This window comes from Schistocerca piceifrons, chromosome 1 (assembly GCF_021461385.2).
Source record: "Schistocerca piceifrons isolate TAMUIC-IGC-003096 chromosome 1, iqSchPice1.1, whole genome shotgun sequence".
NCBI classification, from domain to species: Eukaryota; Metazoa; Arthropoda; class Insecta; order Orthoptera; family Acrididae; genus Schistocerca; species Schistocerca piceifrons.
Window position 1 is genome coordinate 1,092,670,732 of NC_060138.1, and position 16,731 is coordinate 1,092,687,462.

Here is a 16,731-nt window from a genome sequence, read left to right on the forward strand (position 1 = left end):
CAGTTGAAAATACCATGAGGTTGTAACTAAAATGCAGCTAGTCGCAGAGGTCTAGTGTGAACTGCAATTATTGTACGGCAGCGAAACATAGTAGACATTCTAATGCGTTACTGCAGAACCGATTTACTCTGACAAAAGTTCAGATTTTGGCCACCGGGTGCGAATCTGGCGCTTTGAATGCAAGACAGACATACGGCAGTGTTTCCATATGTAATGGATTAGGAACGGGACGTGAGCAGAGAAGGGTGAAATAAGTCAGAAAGGCATAATGTTGATTTTATTATTAACCACCACTTATACAGTTTGCTCAGTATGAGCACTGGAGACGTCGATGATAAGCCGTTCAGCGCCAAATTTGGACCTTGTGACCAAAATTTGAACTAACTTTTTCCAGAGCAAGTCAGTTTGGCATTAACGCATTAGCATATCTACAAAGTATCGCTGCCACACGATAATTCCAGCCCACACTGACCTCCGGCAGTCGCTGTATTTCAATTGCAATACCCGGTAGATGCAGAGCGGCGTAGAAGGTTCCTGTAGCACCCTACATTTAGTGTCCCTCGGCGTCAAGGCCAAAATGTGTCCCAGCTGTTCTAAAACAGCGATGGCGATGGTTCCATCGGGGATACTAAATCCGCAAAATGATGATCCTGGTTCATCAGGACTATATGCCGTTTTCCTCAGCGAGAGTTCTGTGATTAGCTCGTATAATGAAACGACGGAGAATCTGCCTGTAGTGCAGTTGCAGCCGTTTGCAGGAAATTATGAATATGAGTACACGCATTAACCTTAATGATCTAAATAAACGGCTTCAAACGAAAAAAGCTTGAAGTCTATTGAAATGTGGTAGCTTAAAGCTCCAACAGTCGATTTTATGGCGCACGCGTAGTTGATTAACGAGACAATTTAGCGATAAACACACAAATAAAGACAGTGTTCTATACAGGTTTTCCCGCTCCACATGTTCATAAATCAGCTGATAGCATTTGCCGCTTATTGTGCATACAACCCTCTCAGCAAAACGCGCACGCACACGCGCACGCACACACACCGCTTTGCGGCAACATGTCTCAGTATGCCGAAAAGGCACAGAAAGGCCATGTCGTAGGAAAGTCATACAGTTTATAAGGTAGGATTAATTCTAAGCGAGCATGTAAAGTTGTGAATGCACACAAAGCAATTTGATTAATGTTAGTCGTGTAAAGCAAAAAAACGCGCCGTGCCAGCTGTTGTAAATAATTTGACAACTGAACAACTTCAGTGATATAAACTGGAAGTTATTTGAGAATTATTTTATCGGCAGTTTCGGCGCTTCTGAAATAGGGATATGTGACAGAGATATCGTGTTTCTTAGAGCAACGTTTCTGCTACTGTTAAAAGCAGCATTCGTCAGGGTAGTGTTTTTTCTACTGGACGAGTGGTCGGGTCGTGCGTTCTAATATTTGCAGTTGGCTCAAATACGTTAGTCAGTCCTGTTCGTTATTGCGTTACAGAAATTAGAATGCATGTTCTGACATAATCACCTATCTACGAGATGTGATAAAGTAACATCAATTTTTGTTTTTCTCAAAGAATCTTTATCCATTCATCAACATAAACTTTGTCACCTTCAAAGTATTCCCCCTCAGATATTACACACTTGTACCAACGATTATTCCAATCTTAGAAGCAATTCTGGAAATCGCTTTTCGTTATGGTGTTCAGCTCCTTCAGCACTTCCGTTTTAATCCTATCAGAGGTGTCAAAACGACGTCCTTTCATGGTCCTCTTCAGCCTCGGGGATAGAAAGAAGTCGCAGGGAGCCACGTCTGGCGAATGCGGTTACTGAGGCAACATAACGGTTTTGTTTCTTGCTAAAAGAAATCGCGAACAAGCATTGAAGTGTGAGCGGGTGTATTATAATGACTGGTTGTACCACAGTTCTGGTCGTTTCATTCGGATTGTTTAGCGCAAACGGCCCTCAGGTTCTAGGTAGTAGTCCTTTCTGAACTTACGACCGTAAGGAAATCTTAATGCATCATCCGATTGTAATCGAAGGAAATAGTGAGAAGAACCATCACATGTGATCGAACTCTTCGAATTTTGTTCGGTCTTGTTTCTTCAGCTGGTTTCCATTTGGACATTGGGCCTCGGTTTCGACGTCATACCCATATATCCGTATTTCGTCTACTGTTGTAGCCTTATTTACAAGTTATGGATCGTTGGGGACTTAGTTCAGCAAGTCGTCAGCGATGTCTGCGCGTCGCCGTTTTCCATCGAAAATAAACAAAGAAATTGCTTAGCATGAGCCAAAGGATATCCTGACATCATCGGCAACCTCTCTGATGTTCATTCTCCAGAACTATTTTTTTTTTCCTGCATTGTCAGTAATTGATGTGCTAGGGCGTCCACGACGGTCGTCGTCTGCAAAGTCTTCTCGATGCTCTTCGGAAAGTTTACCATTTGTACTCATGTCTCACAGTAGATTCGCCAAAAGACACCGTCAACATTTCGAGTGCGGTGCTGCACTTCATTCCATTTTTCAAGCGAAATTTAATGACATTCTTTGGTCCCTTTTGCCCGAAGTAAAAATTCACGAACACTCGTAAACCACGTATAAACGTTTCGACTTTCAACAGTAGACTAAATATTTAAAACAGCTGGAAACGCAAACGTACATCAGGAACATGTGTACCAACAAGAGACAAAAATTTTGAAAATAGGGTTATGAAGTCCGCGAAATTAATAAAATTGTGTTATCTTTTGATCACCCGTCGCATCTATATATCTATCTATTTATCTATCTGCCTAAGGCACCCACGCTGATGCCATGCAATCACAAATAGGACTCACTGACATTCTTCTGTAACCTAACACTACGGCAGGATTAAATATCAGTATGTAAAATCTGAATGAATACAGCGCTGACCCAGTTGTAAATGTCATCCTCATGATGCTACTTCCTACAGTGGCCGAAGCTTGGTATGTAAAACAACATAACGATGTAGTCCAATACTGAGAAAAATATAGGCGAACGTTTATGTTACGAATAAAGGTCTCTGTCGAGAGTAACGCTTCCCATTATACCGTGACGAACATATTGAACAGTGACGCCCAAAAAGAACTTTTGGACTGCATTGTGCCTGCCATAGAAGTTAACTGTAAATGTTTGCGCCTTACTTAGCCGTTGACAAATCCTGCTCCCCAACAAAAAGTCGCTGTTGTGTTGCATTTGTGTGGTAATGAGACATGTTCAGGAACAAAAGTTTCTTTCAAATGGCAAAAAGGAATTGTGACTGCCAGTTGTAATAAACAGTGTGCACTGAAACATCGCAACGTCTATGTTAAAAGAAATATATGTTCGATGTTAAAAAAAATTTCATTATTAATATTAGAACAACAAAGTTTATAAATTCCCAGCCTCGGTATTATTTAGATGTAACACCGTGAACAGTACACTGGACCCGGGTTCGATTCCCGTCGGGGTCAGGGATTTTCTCTGCCTCGTGATGGCTGGGTGTTGTGTGTTGTCCATAGGTTAGTTAGGTTTAAGTTGTTCTAAGTTCTAGGGGACTGATGACCATAGATGTTAAGTCCCATAGCGCTCGGAGCCAGTACACTGGATATAAAGAACCAATTGGGGCGTGGATCCGCACTCATTGTATGGATGATCAGCCTAATCGTGGTTCCCTGTGGCGACTATCAGTCTTCCTCACTGCTGCCAGGGTCTAACGAGCTTCTCTATAAAGGGTTTGACACCTCAACAGTGATTTTTTTTCTGCACTAGTCAACGAGGTGGTTCGACGGTTACTTACTAGCAACAACAGACTCATTGACTGCAGGTTGACGGGATTGTTTGCTTCCTGGGGGGGGGGGGGGTTGTTTGCTTCCTGGGCTGGGGGGGGGGGGGGTTTGTTTGCTTCGTGGGCCTACTGTCTGGAACAGTGTGAAACCATTCTGCAACATTGTTTTATTTTGATTCATTTTACTTTTTGTGCGTGTATTTTTAAATGTGCTCATGAGGTGCGTGGTGATTGTTCCAGGACCTGCAGGTGATCTACTATGGGCTGCGGGGCCTGGAGGCGCTGTCCGCCATCAGGGACTCCGTGCTGCGCGCCATGTGCCGCGCCGTGCGGTACGAGAGGCACGACGCCAACGACGTCCTCTACTAGTGAGTACTACACCGTACTATACTGTCCTGTCCTGTCCTGTCCTGTCCTGTCCTGTCCTGTCCTGTCCTGTCCTGTCCTGTCCTGTCCTGTCCTGTCCTGTCCTGTACCGTACTGTACTGTGTTGTGTGGCACTGTACTGGGCTACAGTATACTGTACTGTACTGCTCTGCTCTGCACCGTGCTGGGCTGTAGTGTGTGCGCTAAACTTCACTACACTTCTATGCTCAACCTTAGAGCAGACGACTGCTAGTACTAGTAAAAACAATGTGGTAGCCTGTCTTCGGTGTCTCCCATTGAGTACTCTAAAATATATCCAGAAAGAATAAATACATAGATTTGCGGTTTTCGCTAGGGAATAGTGGACAATATACTGTCCTTCGCACAACTTAATTTTTAACGTTTATAGATGACTAATAAGTACACAAGATTTTTTTAAATGGTAGAATATACTTTTCTGTGGCGTTGGAAAGAGCCTTCGAAGAGGATTTCAGCGACATAACAAGTATGTAACTGGACTAACACCGCAGGCCGGTGTCCTGCCGTCACGAGAAGAGGTCCCTTGTACGTCTGCCCTACTGTGCCGAATGCACGCAAACACGTGACTGATAAGGTTCGTGTGCTTATCTGTGCTCGTGAAGTCCGTCAGTCTGTGTTCTGCCGTTTTACTTTTGAGGCGTTGCTCGTGAAGCTATCCAGAATTCGACACTGCATAAGACATTTGGAAAACTAGATGCCGATTTCGTTTATGGCCAGTGTCGCCGTCAGACCATTAGAGCAGTGGTAGTGCCTTTTTTGGAAAAGAGCCGTGGCAGCTTGCAGAGGCTGTTGCTCTATAGTACTCCGCTGCTACTATGCAAGTGACGAAGCGCCAGCGAAGACTTTAAAAAAGTGTTTGATGCAACTGGGATAGCGAGAGGGCTGTTGAAATGGAAGAACTAAATCTAAACCGAGGATTTAAAAAAAAATAAAAAAACCAGGTATTTAACAGTAGTTTTATTTACAGTCTGTGGCTGATACAAACATCATAAAATTAAATTACATACACACATGTATATATTTACACACAAACTTGAGTTTGGCTTTACAACTGAATATCCAGTCCTTCAGCCAGCCGGGGGTGGCCGAGCGGTTCTAGGCGCTACAGTCTGGAACCGCGCGGCCGCTGCGGTCGCAGGTTCGAATCCTGCCGCGGGCATGGATGTGTGTGATGTCCTTAGGTTAGTTAGGTTTACGTAGTTCTAAGTTCTAGGGGACTGACGACATCAGATGTTAAGTCCCATGGTGTTCAGAGCCAGTTGAACCATGTGAACCAGTCCAGCGCACTACATCTGCTGTTCGTAGCAGGAAGTCCTCTTCGGCACCGTGATAGGCTCGAATCCTGCGTTCACTGACAATGTGGTGAACGGTCTGGTATGGAGCCCCGCAGTCACAGGCTGGATTAGGCAGCTTCGTCCACTTAAAGACAGCTTCCCTGCATCGGCCGTGGCCGGTACGGATTCTTTTGAGAGTAGTCCAGGTCTTGGGTGGTAGGTGGAATCCACTTGGAAGTTTATCACCAGAGAAGATGTTATGCAGACCCACATCTATCACTGCTTCACACCGAGCTTTCCATTCTTCAAGGGGATTCGAAATCCTTACCAACCATGTCAGCAGCATCGCACATAGTTGGATGGGGTGATTTCAGTCTCTTACGATTTAAAAGTGGCAGGTTGCTATGCACGGGTAGGTTAGAATTCCTGGAGATCTTGTGGAATTCCCTCATAAGGGCAGTACATCTGTGTAGATCAGGAGACATTATGCCAGTGAACAGTGGAAGCCAATAAACTGGAGTAGATATGATTGCGCCAGATGTTATGCGCATTGTTGTATTCACCTGGGTGTCAACAAGCCTTGTGTGATGACTGTTCATCTAAACAGGTGCACAATACTCAGCTCTTCAGTACGCCAAGCCCAGAGTTCAAGATCGCAGTGTAATAAAACTTTCAGAATAAATTAAATACTTCAGAATACGTAAGATCAGTATGTATGTATTGAACCGGACCTAGAAACTACGCAGAGGCTTCGTCCCGCCGTAGCCCTCAGTAGTTCACAACCCCACAACAGGTCACAGCAATCCAGCCACCCCTCCACCGCTCCACACCGAACCCATGGTTATTGTGCGGTTCGGCCCCCAATGCCCCCCCCTCCCCCCCTGCCCGGGAACGTCTCATACCAGACGAGTGTAACCCCAAATGTTTGCGTGGTAGAGTAATTATGGTGTATACGCCTATGTGGAAGCGGTGCTTGCGCAGCAATCGCCGACACACTGCAATTGAGGCGGAATAAGGGGAACCAGCCCGCATTCGCCGAGGCAGATGGAAAACCGCCTTAAAAAACCATACACAGGCTGGCCGGCACACCGGCACACTGGACCTCGACACTAATCCGCCTGGCGGATTCGTGGCGGCGACCGACATGCCTTCCCGCTGGGGAAGCAGCGCGGCACACCGCGATGCTGACTGAGCGGGCTTAACATCAATAACGTAACTTCTAGTAAATCAAAACACATTGTAGTGTGTGGCACGTAACAAAACCTGCCCCCTCCCCTCTTTTTTTTTTTTTTTTTACAGGATCAATCTCTCGTAACACAGGCGACTCAACTTGTCGCAGAACAAGCTTCGGATGCCGATAAATTGTTTCTGTGATCAGATGAAAAAAATTTTCGTTCCAGTATTAAACCTTGACGCCTCAGGAACAGTGCGTGGCATTGTCATTAGGCGCTGGGCTCTTTAACATGTCTAGACAGCGGACAACCCATGGAATAACTTCCAGCAGTATCTCAAAAGCAGATTAAGCTTGTGTAAACACATCAAATTGCAGTTAACATTTATACCCTTCCTTTCACCTTTACCTTGCTGAACCAATAAGTTGAGTGTGCACTAAGTAATCAATGTTCAAACCTGGACTTTAACACAACCGCTAATATAAGCTTAAAAGGAAACTTTAAATACTTATACTGAGTTACACTGAGCCACTTTTAAAAGGCGCATAAAAAATTGTCAGCAGATCGCTCTCTAGTCAGGCACATAAGTTTCTGAATTACAGATATCAACTGTTGTTGTTGTGGTCTTCAGTCCTGAGACTGGTTTGATGCAGCTCTCCATGCCACTCTATCCTGTGCAAGCTTTTTCATCTCCCAGTACCTACTGCAACCTACATCCTTCTGAATCTGCTTAGTGTATTCATCTCTTGGTCTCCCTCTACGATTTTTACCCTCCACGCTGCCCTCCAATACTAAATTGGTGATCCCTTGATGCCTCAGAACATGTCCTACCAACCGATCCCTTCTTCTGGTCAAGTTGTGCCACAAACTTCTCTTCTCCCCAATCCTATTCAATACTTCCTCATTAGTTATGTGATCTACCCATCTAATCTTCAGCATTCTTCTGTAGCACCACATTTCGAAAGCTTCTATTCTCTTCTTGTCCGAACTATTTATCGTCCATGTTTCACTTCCATACATGGCTACACTCCACACAAATACATTTAGAAAAGACTTCCTGACACCTAAATCTATATTCGATGTTAACAAATTTCTCTTCTTCAGAAACCCTTTCCTTGCCATTGCCAGTCTACATTTTATATCCTCTCTACTTCGACCGTCATCAGTTATTTTGCTCCCCAAATAGCAAAACTCCTTTACTACTTTAAGTGTCTCGTTACCTAATCTAATTCCCTCAGCATCACCCGACTCAATTAGACTACATTCCATTATCCTTGTTTTGCTTTTGTTGATGTTCATCTTATATCCTCCTTTCAAGACACTGTCCATTCCATTCAACTGCTCTTCCAAGTCCTTTGCTGTCTCTGACAGAATTACAATGTCATCGGCGAACCTCAAAGTTTTTATTTCTTCTCCATGAATTTTAATACCTACCCCGAATTTTTCTTTTGTTTCCTTTACTGCTTGCTCAATATACAGATTGAACAACATCGGGGAGAGGCTACAACCATGTCTTACTCCCTTCCCAACCACTGCTTACCTTTCATGTCCCTCGACTCTTATAACTGCCATCTGGTTTCTGTACAAATTGTAAATAGCCTTTCGCTCCCTGTATTTTACCCCTGCCACCTTCAGAACTTGAAAGAGAGTATTCCAGTCAACATTGTCAAAAGCTTTCTCTAAGTCTACAAATGCTAGAAACGTAGGTTTGCCTTTCCTTAATCTTTCTTCTAAGATAAGTCGTAAGGTCAGTATTGCCTCGCGTGTTCCAGTGTTTCTACGGAATCCAAACTGATCTTCCCCGAGGTTGGCTTCTACTAGTTTTTCCATTCGTCTGTAAAGAATTCGTGTTAGTATTTTGCAGCTGTGACTTATTAAGCTGATAGTTCGGTAATTTTCACATCTGTCAACACCTGCTTTCTTTGGGACTGGAATTATTATATTCTTCTTGAAGTCTGAGGGTATTTCGCCTGTTTCATACATCTTGCTCACCAGATGGTAGAGTTTTGTCAGGACTGGCTCTCCCACGGCCGTCAGTAGTTCCAATGGAATATTGTCTACTCCGGGGGCCTTGTTTCGACTCAGGTCTTTCAGTGCTCTGTCAAACTCTTCACGCAGTATCGTATCTCCCATTTCATCTTCATCTACATCCTCTTCCATTTCCATAATATTGTCCTCAAGTACATCGCCCTTGTATAGACCCTCTATATACTCCTTCCACCTTTCTGCTTTCCCTTCTTTGCTTAAAACTGGGTTTCCATCTGAGCTCTTGATATTCATACCAGTCGTTCTCTTATCTCCAAAGGTCTCTTTAATTTTCCTGTAGGCGGTATCTATCTTACCCCTAGTGAGATAGGCCTCTACATCCTTACATTTGTCATCTAGTCATCCCTGCTTAGCCATTTTGCACTTCCTGTCGATCTCATTTTTGAGACGTTTGTATTCCTTTTTGCCTGTTTCACTTACTGCATTTTTATTTTCTCCTTTCATCAATTAAATTCAATATTTCTTCTGTTACCCAAGGATTTCTACTAGCCCTCGTCTTTTTACCTACCTGATCCTCTGCTGCCTTCACTACTTCATCCCTCAAAGCTACCCATTCTTCTTCTACTGTATTTATTTCCCCCATTCCTGTCAATTGCTCCCTTATGCTCTCCCTGAATCTCTGTACAACCTCTGGTTCTTTTAGTTTATCCAGGTCCCATCTCCTTAAATTCCCACCTTTTTGCAGTTTCTTCAGTTTTAATCTACAGGTCATAACCAATAGATTGTGGTCAGAGTCCACACCTGCCCCTGGAGATGTCTTACAATTTAAAACCTGGTTCCTAAATCTCTGTCTTACCATTATATAATCTATCTGATACCTTTTAGTATCTCCAGGGTTCTTCCATGTATACAACCTTCTTTCATGATTCTTAAACCAAGTGTTAGTTACGATTATGTTGTGCTCTGTGCAAAATTCTACCAGGCGGCTTCCTCTTTCATTTCTGTCCCCCAATCCATATTCACCTACTATGTTTCCTTCTCTCCCTTTTCCTACACTCGAATTCCAGTCACCCATGACTATTAAATTTTCGTCTCTCTTCACAATCTGAATAATTTCTTTTATTTCATCATACATTTCTTCAATTTCTTCGTCATCTGCAGAGCTAGTTGGCATATAAACTTGTACTACTGTAGTAGGTGTGGGCTTCGTATCTATCTTGGCCACAATAATGCGTTCACTATGCTGTTTGTAGTAGCTTACCCGCATTCCTATTTTCCTATGCATTATTAAACCTACTCCTGCATTACCCCTATTTGATTTTGTGTTTATAACCCTGTAGTCACCTGACCAGAAGTCTTGTTCCTCCTGCCACCGAACTTCACTAATTCCCACTATATCTAACTTCAACCTATCTATTTCCCTTTTTAAACTTTCTAACCTACCTGCCCGATTAAGGGATCTGACATTCCACGCTCCGATCCGTAGAACGCCAGTTTTCTTTCTCCTGATAACGACATCCTCTTGAGTAGTCCCCACCCGGAGATCCGAATGGGGGACTATTTTACCTCCGGAATATTTTACCCAAGAGGACGCCATCATCATGTAATCATACAGTAAAGCTGCATGCCCTCGGGAAAAATTACGGCTGTAGTTTCCCCTGCTTTCAGCCGTTCGCAGTACCAGCACAGCAAGGCCATTTTGGTTATTGTTACAAGGCCAGATCAGTCAATCATCCAGACTGTTGCCCTTGCAACTACTGAAAAGGCTGCTGCCCCTCTTCAGGAACCACACGTTTGTCTGGCCTCTCAACAGATACCCCTCCGTTGTGGTTGCACCTACGGTACGGCTATCTGTATCGCTGAGGCACGCAAGCCTCCCCACCAACGGCAAGGTCCATGGTTCATGGGGGGGGGGGGGGAGAGATATCAACTATCAATTAATAAACAATAAGTTCCGTAGAACGTAATGCGCTGGAGAGGACTAAAGAACCCGGGAACAGCCAAGCAAAACCAAATAACAAAATAAACCGACGGATAGGGCAGTTTTAACGGTAACCAATAATTGTCAGTATCTGAGGATAAACCTCCGAACAAGTAAGGTTTGAATATTACAGCTCACCAATAAATAGTTAGTAGGCGGCCTGGCGGCAAATCAAACCCAAGCGAGGCGGCGTGGCAGCACAAATGTCTCAGTGGGAGTGTACGGCAGCTCACATGGACTCAGCGTTGGAGGCAGTTCCGTGTGGTACACCTCACGTTGCCACGTCGAAATACAGTTCCGCCACATACGAATTGCGCTCCTACAGCCACTGACTGCTCCAAGCGACCGCTACATGCCGGGCTTACTGCTTGCACGCAACTCTCCGCCGATGTTCAAAAATGTTCAAAAATGTTCAAATGTGTGTGAAATCTTATGGGACTTAACTGCTAAGGTCAGTAGTCCCTAAGCTTACACACTACTTAACCTAAATTATCCTAAGGACAAACACACACACACACACACACACACACACACACACACACACACACACACACATGCCCGACGGAGGACTCGAACCTCCGGCCAGGACCAGCCGCACAGTGCATGACTGCAGCGCCCTAGACCGCTCGGCTAATCCCAAGTCTCCGCCTATACCCCGCCTGCTTCGCTCATGCGTACCTAGTGCACCCAGGCCTGCCCTCTGTGAACTCTATTCTAATACAGACTGTCTGCTTCCAGCCTCCCCTCCACTCTTTTCCTCCTTCCCACCCTCCCTCCAACCCTCACGACATCGAACTCTGCGACAGACGTACACTTGCGCGGCAACAATATACGAGTGCTTGAAAACACGGAACGCACGTTTGTTTGTACTACCTTAACCTCCTCATCACCGAACCAAAAATTCTGTACGGAAAGAATATCAGTGCATATCGTCTATAGGCGTTATGTTTCGGACTAGCAAAATTTAACAACGGAGACAATACTTAAAACGTATTACCACCACTACTGTTGTCAATCATTTGACATCCACTGCGTGATAAAGCCCCCCATCTAGACTACTCGTGCATTACCTTTGCGAACTACACGCATCCTTGTTTGTCCTGCTTGTTTTCTAGTGACATTTACGCACTTTCCGGCAGGTTTCGCTATTTTCTTGTTTCGAAATTCAACGTAAAACATTCTCGGTCCATCTACCTGGTGAAATACCCCGCCCACCTCCGTTACAGCTTCTACTCCAGTCTGTTCCCCGATCCAAGTTCTTCGAAGTTTCCTAGAGGAGATAGGAAAACAAGCATGCATATCTCCATTGATAGATTAATAAGCTTGAATTTTTCACCTTAAAGGTGATAATACGTAACTGAAGCAAAATTTCCGATTAGTACACATTCAAATACTAAATTACGAGAAACTCTAGTTTGCTTGTCAGAAACACTACAAGCGATTCCATTTTTTAAAATCCCCTAGTTATCTTCAGCTCGGTGGCGCAATGATAAAGGTCTCGGCTTAGGTCGCCGGTCAATCCTAGGATTATTATCTGTAAATTATTACCGCTTTCACCTCTGGCAGGTTTGTTGATGTGAAAAAGGGTGAGCCGAATTGTCACTCGAAGGCCACGTTAAACTGATTGTCCCCCTATAACTGGCTGGCTAAGACAGTTCAAACATTGGAAGAAGGCAACGGCATACCGCCCCCAACAGGACCATACCTAGTAAATCACTGTGGTGCTCAAATCATTTTTAGGATTGTTGAGAGCTTTAATATACTGTCTTGTTCTTTCCTAAGTACAGAACAAATGGTTCTGTTGTGATAATTAGCAATATTTCCTGTCCAGTTTGACCGTTGCATGTCATTTCAGGCATGTTATAATTTATTTTCAGGCCTTCTTTCAAACACTTTCCATTACATGGTACCTCCTCTTTTCTTAGTCAACCTGCACTGGAAGCAAACAGTACAGTGTCGTAAGAAAACGAAGGTGGTCCATATATATCCGTCAGTAAGTATTACTCCTACATTTTTCGAGTGTCAGAACTTGAAAATGACCTGTAGGGCTGAAGAATCCAGTTTGGGTGATACGGAATCTCCTTTCTTGACCCCTATACCAGTTCTGAATGTCATACGTCCCTGATGAAGCCTAAATCCCTGAATATACCGGAGCGAACACTATCAAACGACTATCACCTGACGAGTGTTGTCCCTGTTGTGCACAGAAGGCGAGCACAAGCAGGCAGCATTCGGTCGTGTTCGGTTTAGCATTCGCAGGCACTCGCGAACCTTCGGAGGAAGTTCGGGCGCTCTCCACTTTGGCATTCGCAGCACAGAACGCATTCATCTGGTGTTCCACGCACGAACTACTTTCGTTCTTGAAGCTGAGTTGGTCGAGTAGAACAGAGTGTACTGTTACTGGTAGTAGAATATAAACATCGTAGGTGCTTCTTTAATCCAACAGATCCTAATGGAAAGAAACATGCTTGGTTGAAAACTAACGTAACACTCAAAGATCCAAATGGGGAAATGAGATAGACGAAAAATTCATTAGTTGCTTCCATCAGGCGGGAACGGAGAGTAGAGGCAAAAGTTTTTGTATTTGTTTTTATTGAGAAGGAACAGCACCATAAACTACCTGGAAAGAAAAAAATAACGTGATGTATCTCTTATCACGATTTATCCAAAATAAAAAATGTGCAAAAGGCCTGATCAATGTCTTGCCTCAAGTTAAAAGTAACTGCTATTACATTGCAAATATATCACTTTTACTTCACGAACTCTTGCTGTAATACACTGAAGAAACTGGTATTCATATACAGAGATGTGTAAACAGGCAGAATACGGCACTGCCGTCGGCAACGCCTGTAAAAGACAACAGTGTCTGGCGCAGTTGTTACGTCGGTTACTGCTGCTACAATGGTAGGCTATCAAAATTTAAATGGGTTTGAACATGGTGTTATAGTTGACGCACGAGCGACAGTATATCAAGGAAGCGATGAATTGGGGATTTTTCCGTACGACCATTTCACGAGTGTACCGTGAATGTCAGGAATCCGTAAAAACATCAAATCGCCTACATCGCTGCGGTCAGAAGAAGATCGTGCAAGAACGGGACCAAGGACGACTAAAGAGAACGGCTCAACGTGACAGAACTGCAACTTTTCCGCAAATTACTATAGATTTCAATGCTGGGACATCGACAACTGTCAGCGTGCGAAACATTCAACGAAACATTATCGATATGGGCTTTCAGAGCTGAAGGTCCATTCGGGTAACTTGATGACTGCATGACACAAAGCTTTACCCTTCGCCTGGGCCCGTCAACATCGAGATTGGACTGTTGATGACTGGAAACATGTTGCCGGTCGGACGAGTCTGGCTTCAAATTGTATCGGCGGATTGACGTGTACGGGTATGCAGACGATCTCAGGAATCCACGAGCCCTGCATGTCAACAGGGGACTGTTCAAGCTGGTGTAGGTTCTGTATTGGTGTGGGGCGTGTACAGTTGGACTGATATTGGACCACTGATACGTCTAGACCACAACTCTGACAGGTGATACGTACGTAAGCATCGTTTCTGATCACCTGCATCCATTCATGTCCATTGTGCATACCGACGAACGGGCAATTCCAGGAGGACAGTGAGACACCCCCACACGCCCAGAATTGCTACAGAGTGGCTCCAGGAAAAGTCTTTTGAGTTTAAACACTTTCGCTGGCCACCAGACTCCCCAGACATGAACAACATTGAATATATCTGGGATGCCTTGCAACGTGCTGTTCAGCAGAAATCTCCACCCCCTCGTACCCTTACGGATTTATGGTCAGCCCTGCAGGGTTCGTGGTGTCAGTTCCCTCCAGCACTACTTCAGACAGTAGTTGAGTCCATGCCACGTCGCGTTGTGGCACTTCTGCGTGCTCGCGGGGGCCCTACACGATATTTATTAGGCAGGTGTAACAGTTTCTTTTTCTCTTCAGTGTATGACCGAATAAATAAAATTCGTTCATCTTTTGATCACATGCTCTCCCCTCCCTCTCCCATAACAAACAACATAAGAGTTTTTATGAAGTTTGACATGCCGTACTTTTAATTTACATTACATTAATCGTACGTTACTAACATCCTCCTTATAACTCATACCAAAAACTGATGTAGCACATGAGCAGGAGTCAGTAGATAGGATAGAGTGCTCCAAAGTTTTCGGTGTACATATTGATGAAATCTTGAACTGGAAGAAACATTACTAAGCTTCTCAAACCGTTCACTTCAGCTACTTTCGCTCTTCGTATAACTGTTAATGTTGGACACAAACGAATCAACCTCCTAATAACATATTTTGTGTATTTTCGCTCAATACTGTCTTATGGAATGATTTTGTGGGGGTAACGCACCACTTACAAAGAAAGTATCGCTTGCACAAAACCGAGCAGCAAGAATAATATGTCGGGGTTCACCCACAGACGTCACGTAGATAGACGTCGGGAGCTAAGTATTTTAACTGCGCCGTCACAATAGATATTCACTAGTGAAATTCGCCGTAAATAGTCCATCACAATTAAACAGCGACTGTGATGTCCATACCTGGAATACTAGGGGCAAAAATTGTCCAGGGACTAGTAGGCCTCGTGCTTTGAGGGTTCCATACAAACTTAATTATTTATGCAGACAGTTCGTACAATCCCTGAAATGAAGAATCCAGACGGTTTTTGTCTGTTATCGACTTTGATAAGGGGAAGGTATCGATCCCGGGGATTCCAAGACTTCCGGAAATGTAAGTCAGAAGTCGGATATCAGATGACATGTTGTTGTTGTGGTCTTCAGTCCTGAGACTGATGACATAAGAAACATTTTTCGTGTGATGCATTTACACATCAACGATTTTCTGATATTTTTCCTTTACTTGCATTGCGACTATAACTACCGTTATATTGGCGCGAAACATGTGTGTCGATGGTACAAGCGAATGGGCGTGTGATGGTTAACACCGGATGATTGTATGTGATAGCCCTTTCTCTTTTGCTCGTTTGGTAGGCGGATGGTGTATTTCTTCTTAGGATGAATTACTACCAGCGAATATAAGATAAAATTTCATTTTCTCTTAAACTTTCTACAACGCGGTAAGGCTGTTCTCGACAAGCTGGTGAACAGAAATTGAGCATTCTGCACAGCGGCCCTTACGACAGAGATGGTAATCCAGCAGAGGGGAAGTGTAGTGTTAGTGTAGTATACGAGGCGGCGCTGATAAACGCGACTCTCACGGCTCGGCAGACACGCACTCTGTGCGTATTTTTAGCGCAGCGACTGCCAAACACGACCGCCCGTTCCGCTTTGTTCCCTGTGTCCCCGCAATTTCCTGCAGAATAACCTCCTGCGTTGCTTTGGGCAAAATAATTGCCCAATTTCTATTCGAAAGTCACTGTACACGAGGAGAAATACTAAGCATGAAATTAGATTTTTGAACAGTATCTCCTAATCTTATCTCTCTCTGCATGAACGTTCGCTTTTATATTTCATGCTAGGAAACTAAGCTGCCTGGGATCCGTCAAAACTTGAAGGTACTGTTGTTGTTGTTGTTGTTGTGGTCTTCAGTCCTGAGACTGGTTTGATGCAGCTCTCCATGCTACTCTATCCTGTGCAAGCTTCATCATCTCCCAGTACCTACTGCAACCTACATCCTTCTGAATCTGCTTAGTGTCCTCCTGCCACCGAACTTCACTAATTCCCACTAACTTTAACCTATCCATTTCCATTTTTAAATTTTCTAACCTACCTGCCCGATTAAGGGATCTGACATTCCACGCTCCGATCCGTAGAACGCCAGTTTTCTTTCTCCTGATAACGACGTCCTCCTGAGTAGTCCCCGCCCGGAGATCCGACTGGGGGACTATTTTACCTCCGGAATATTTTACCCAAGAGGACGCCATCATCATTTAATCATACAGTAAAGCTGCATGTCCTCGGGAAAAATTACGACTGTAGTTTCCCCTTGCTTTCAGCCGTTCGCAGTACCAGCACAGCAAGGCCGTTTTGGTTAATGTTACAAGGCCAGATCAGTCAATCATCCAGACTGTTGCCCCTGCAACTACTGAAAAGGCTGCTGCCCCTCTTCAGGAACCACATGTTTGTCTGGCCTCTCAACAAAT

At 44.2% G+C, this 16,731-nt stretch overlaps 1 protein-coding gene across 1 annotated transcript in view; it reads left to right on the forward strand.

Annotated features, from left to right (window-relative positions):
* Window positions 1-16,731, forward strand: part of LOC124777853 (rap guanine nucleotide exchange factor 6-like) — a 611,356-nt gene that overhangs the window by 548,378 nt on the left and 46,247 nt on the right. Inside the window, exon 4 of the mRNA XM_047253392.1 lies at window positions 4,023-4,150. Coding sequence (XP_047109348.1) covers window positions 4,023-4,150 — 128 coding nt within the window. The remainder of the gene's footprint in view (window positions 1-4,022; window positions 4,151-16,731) is intronic.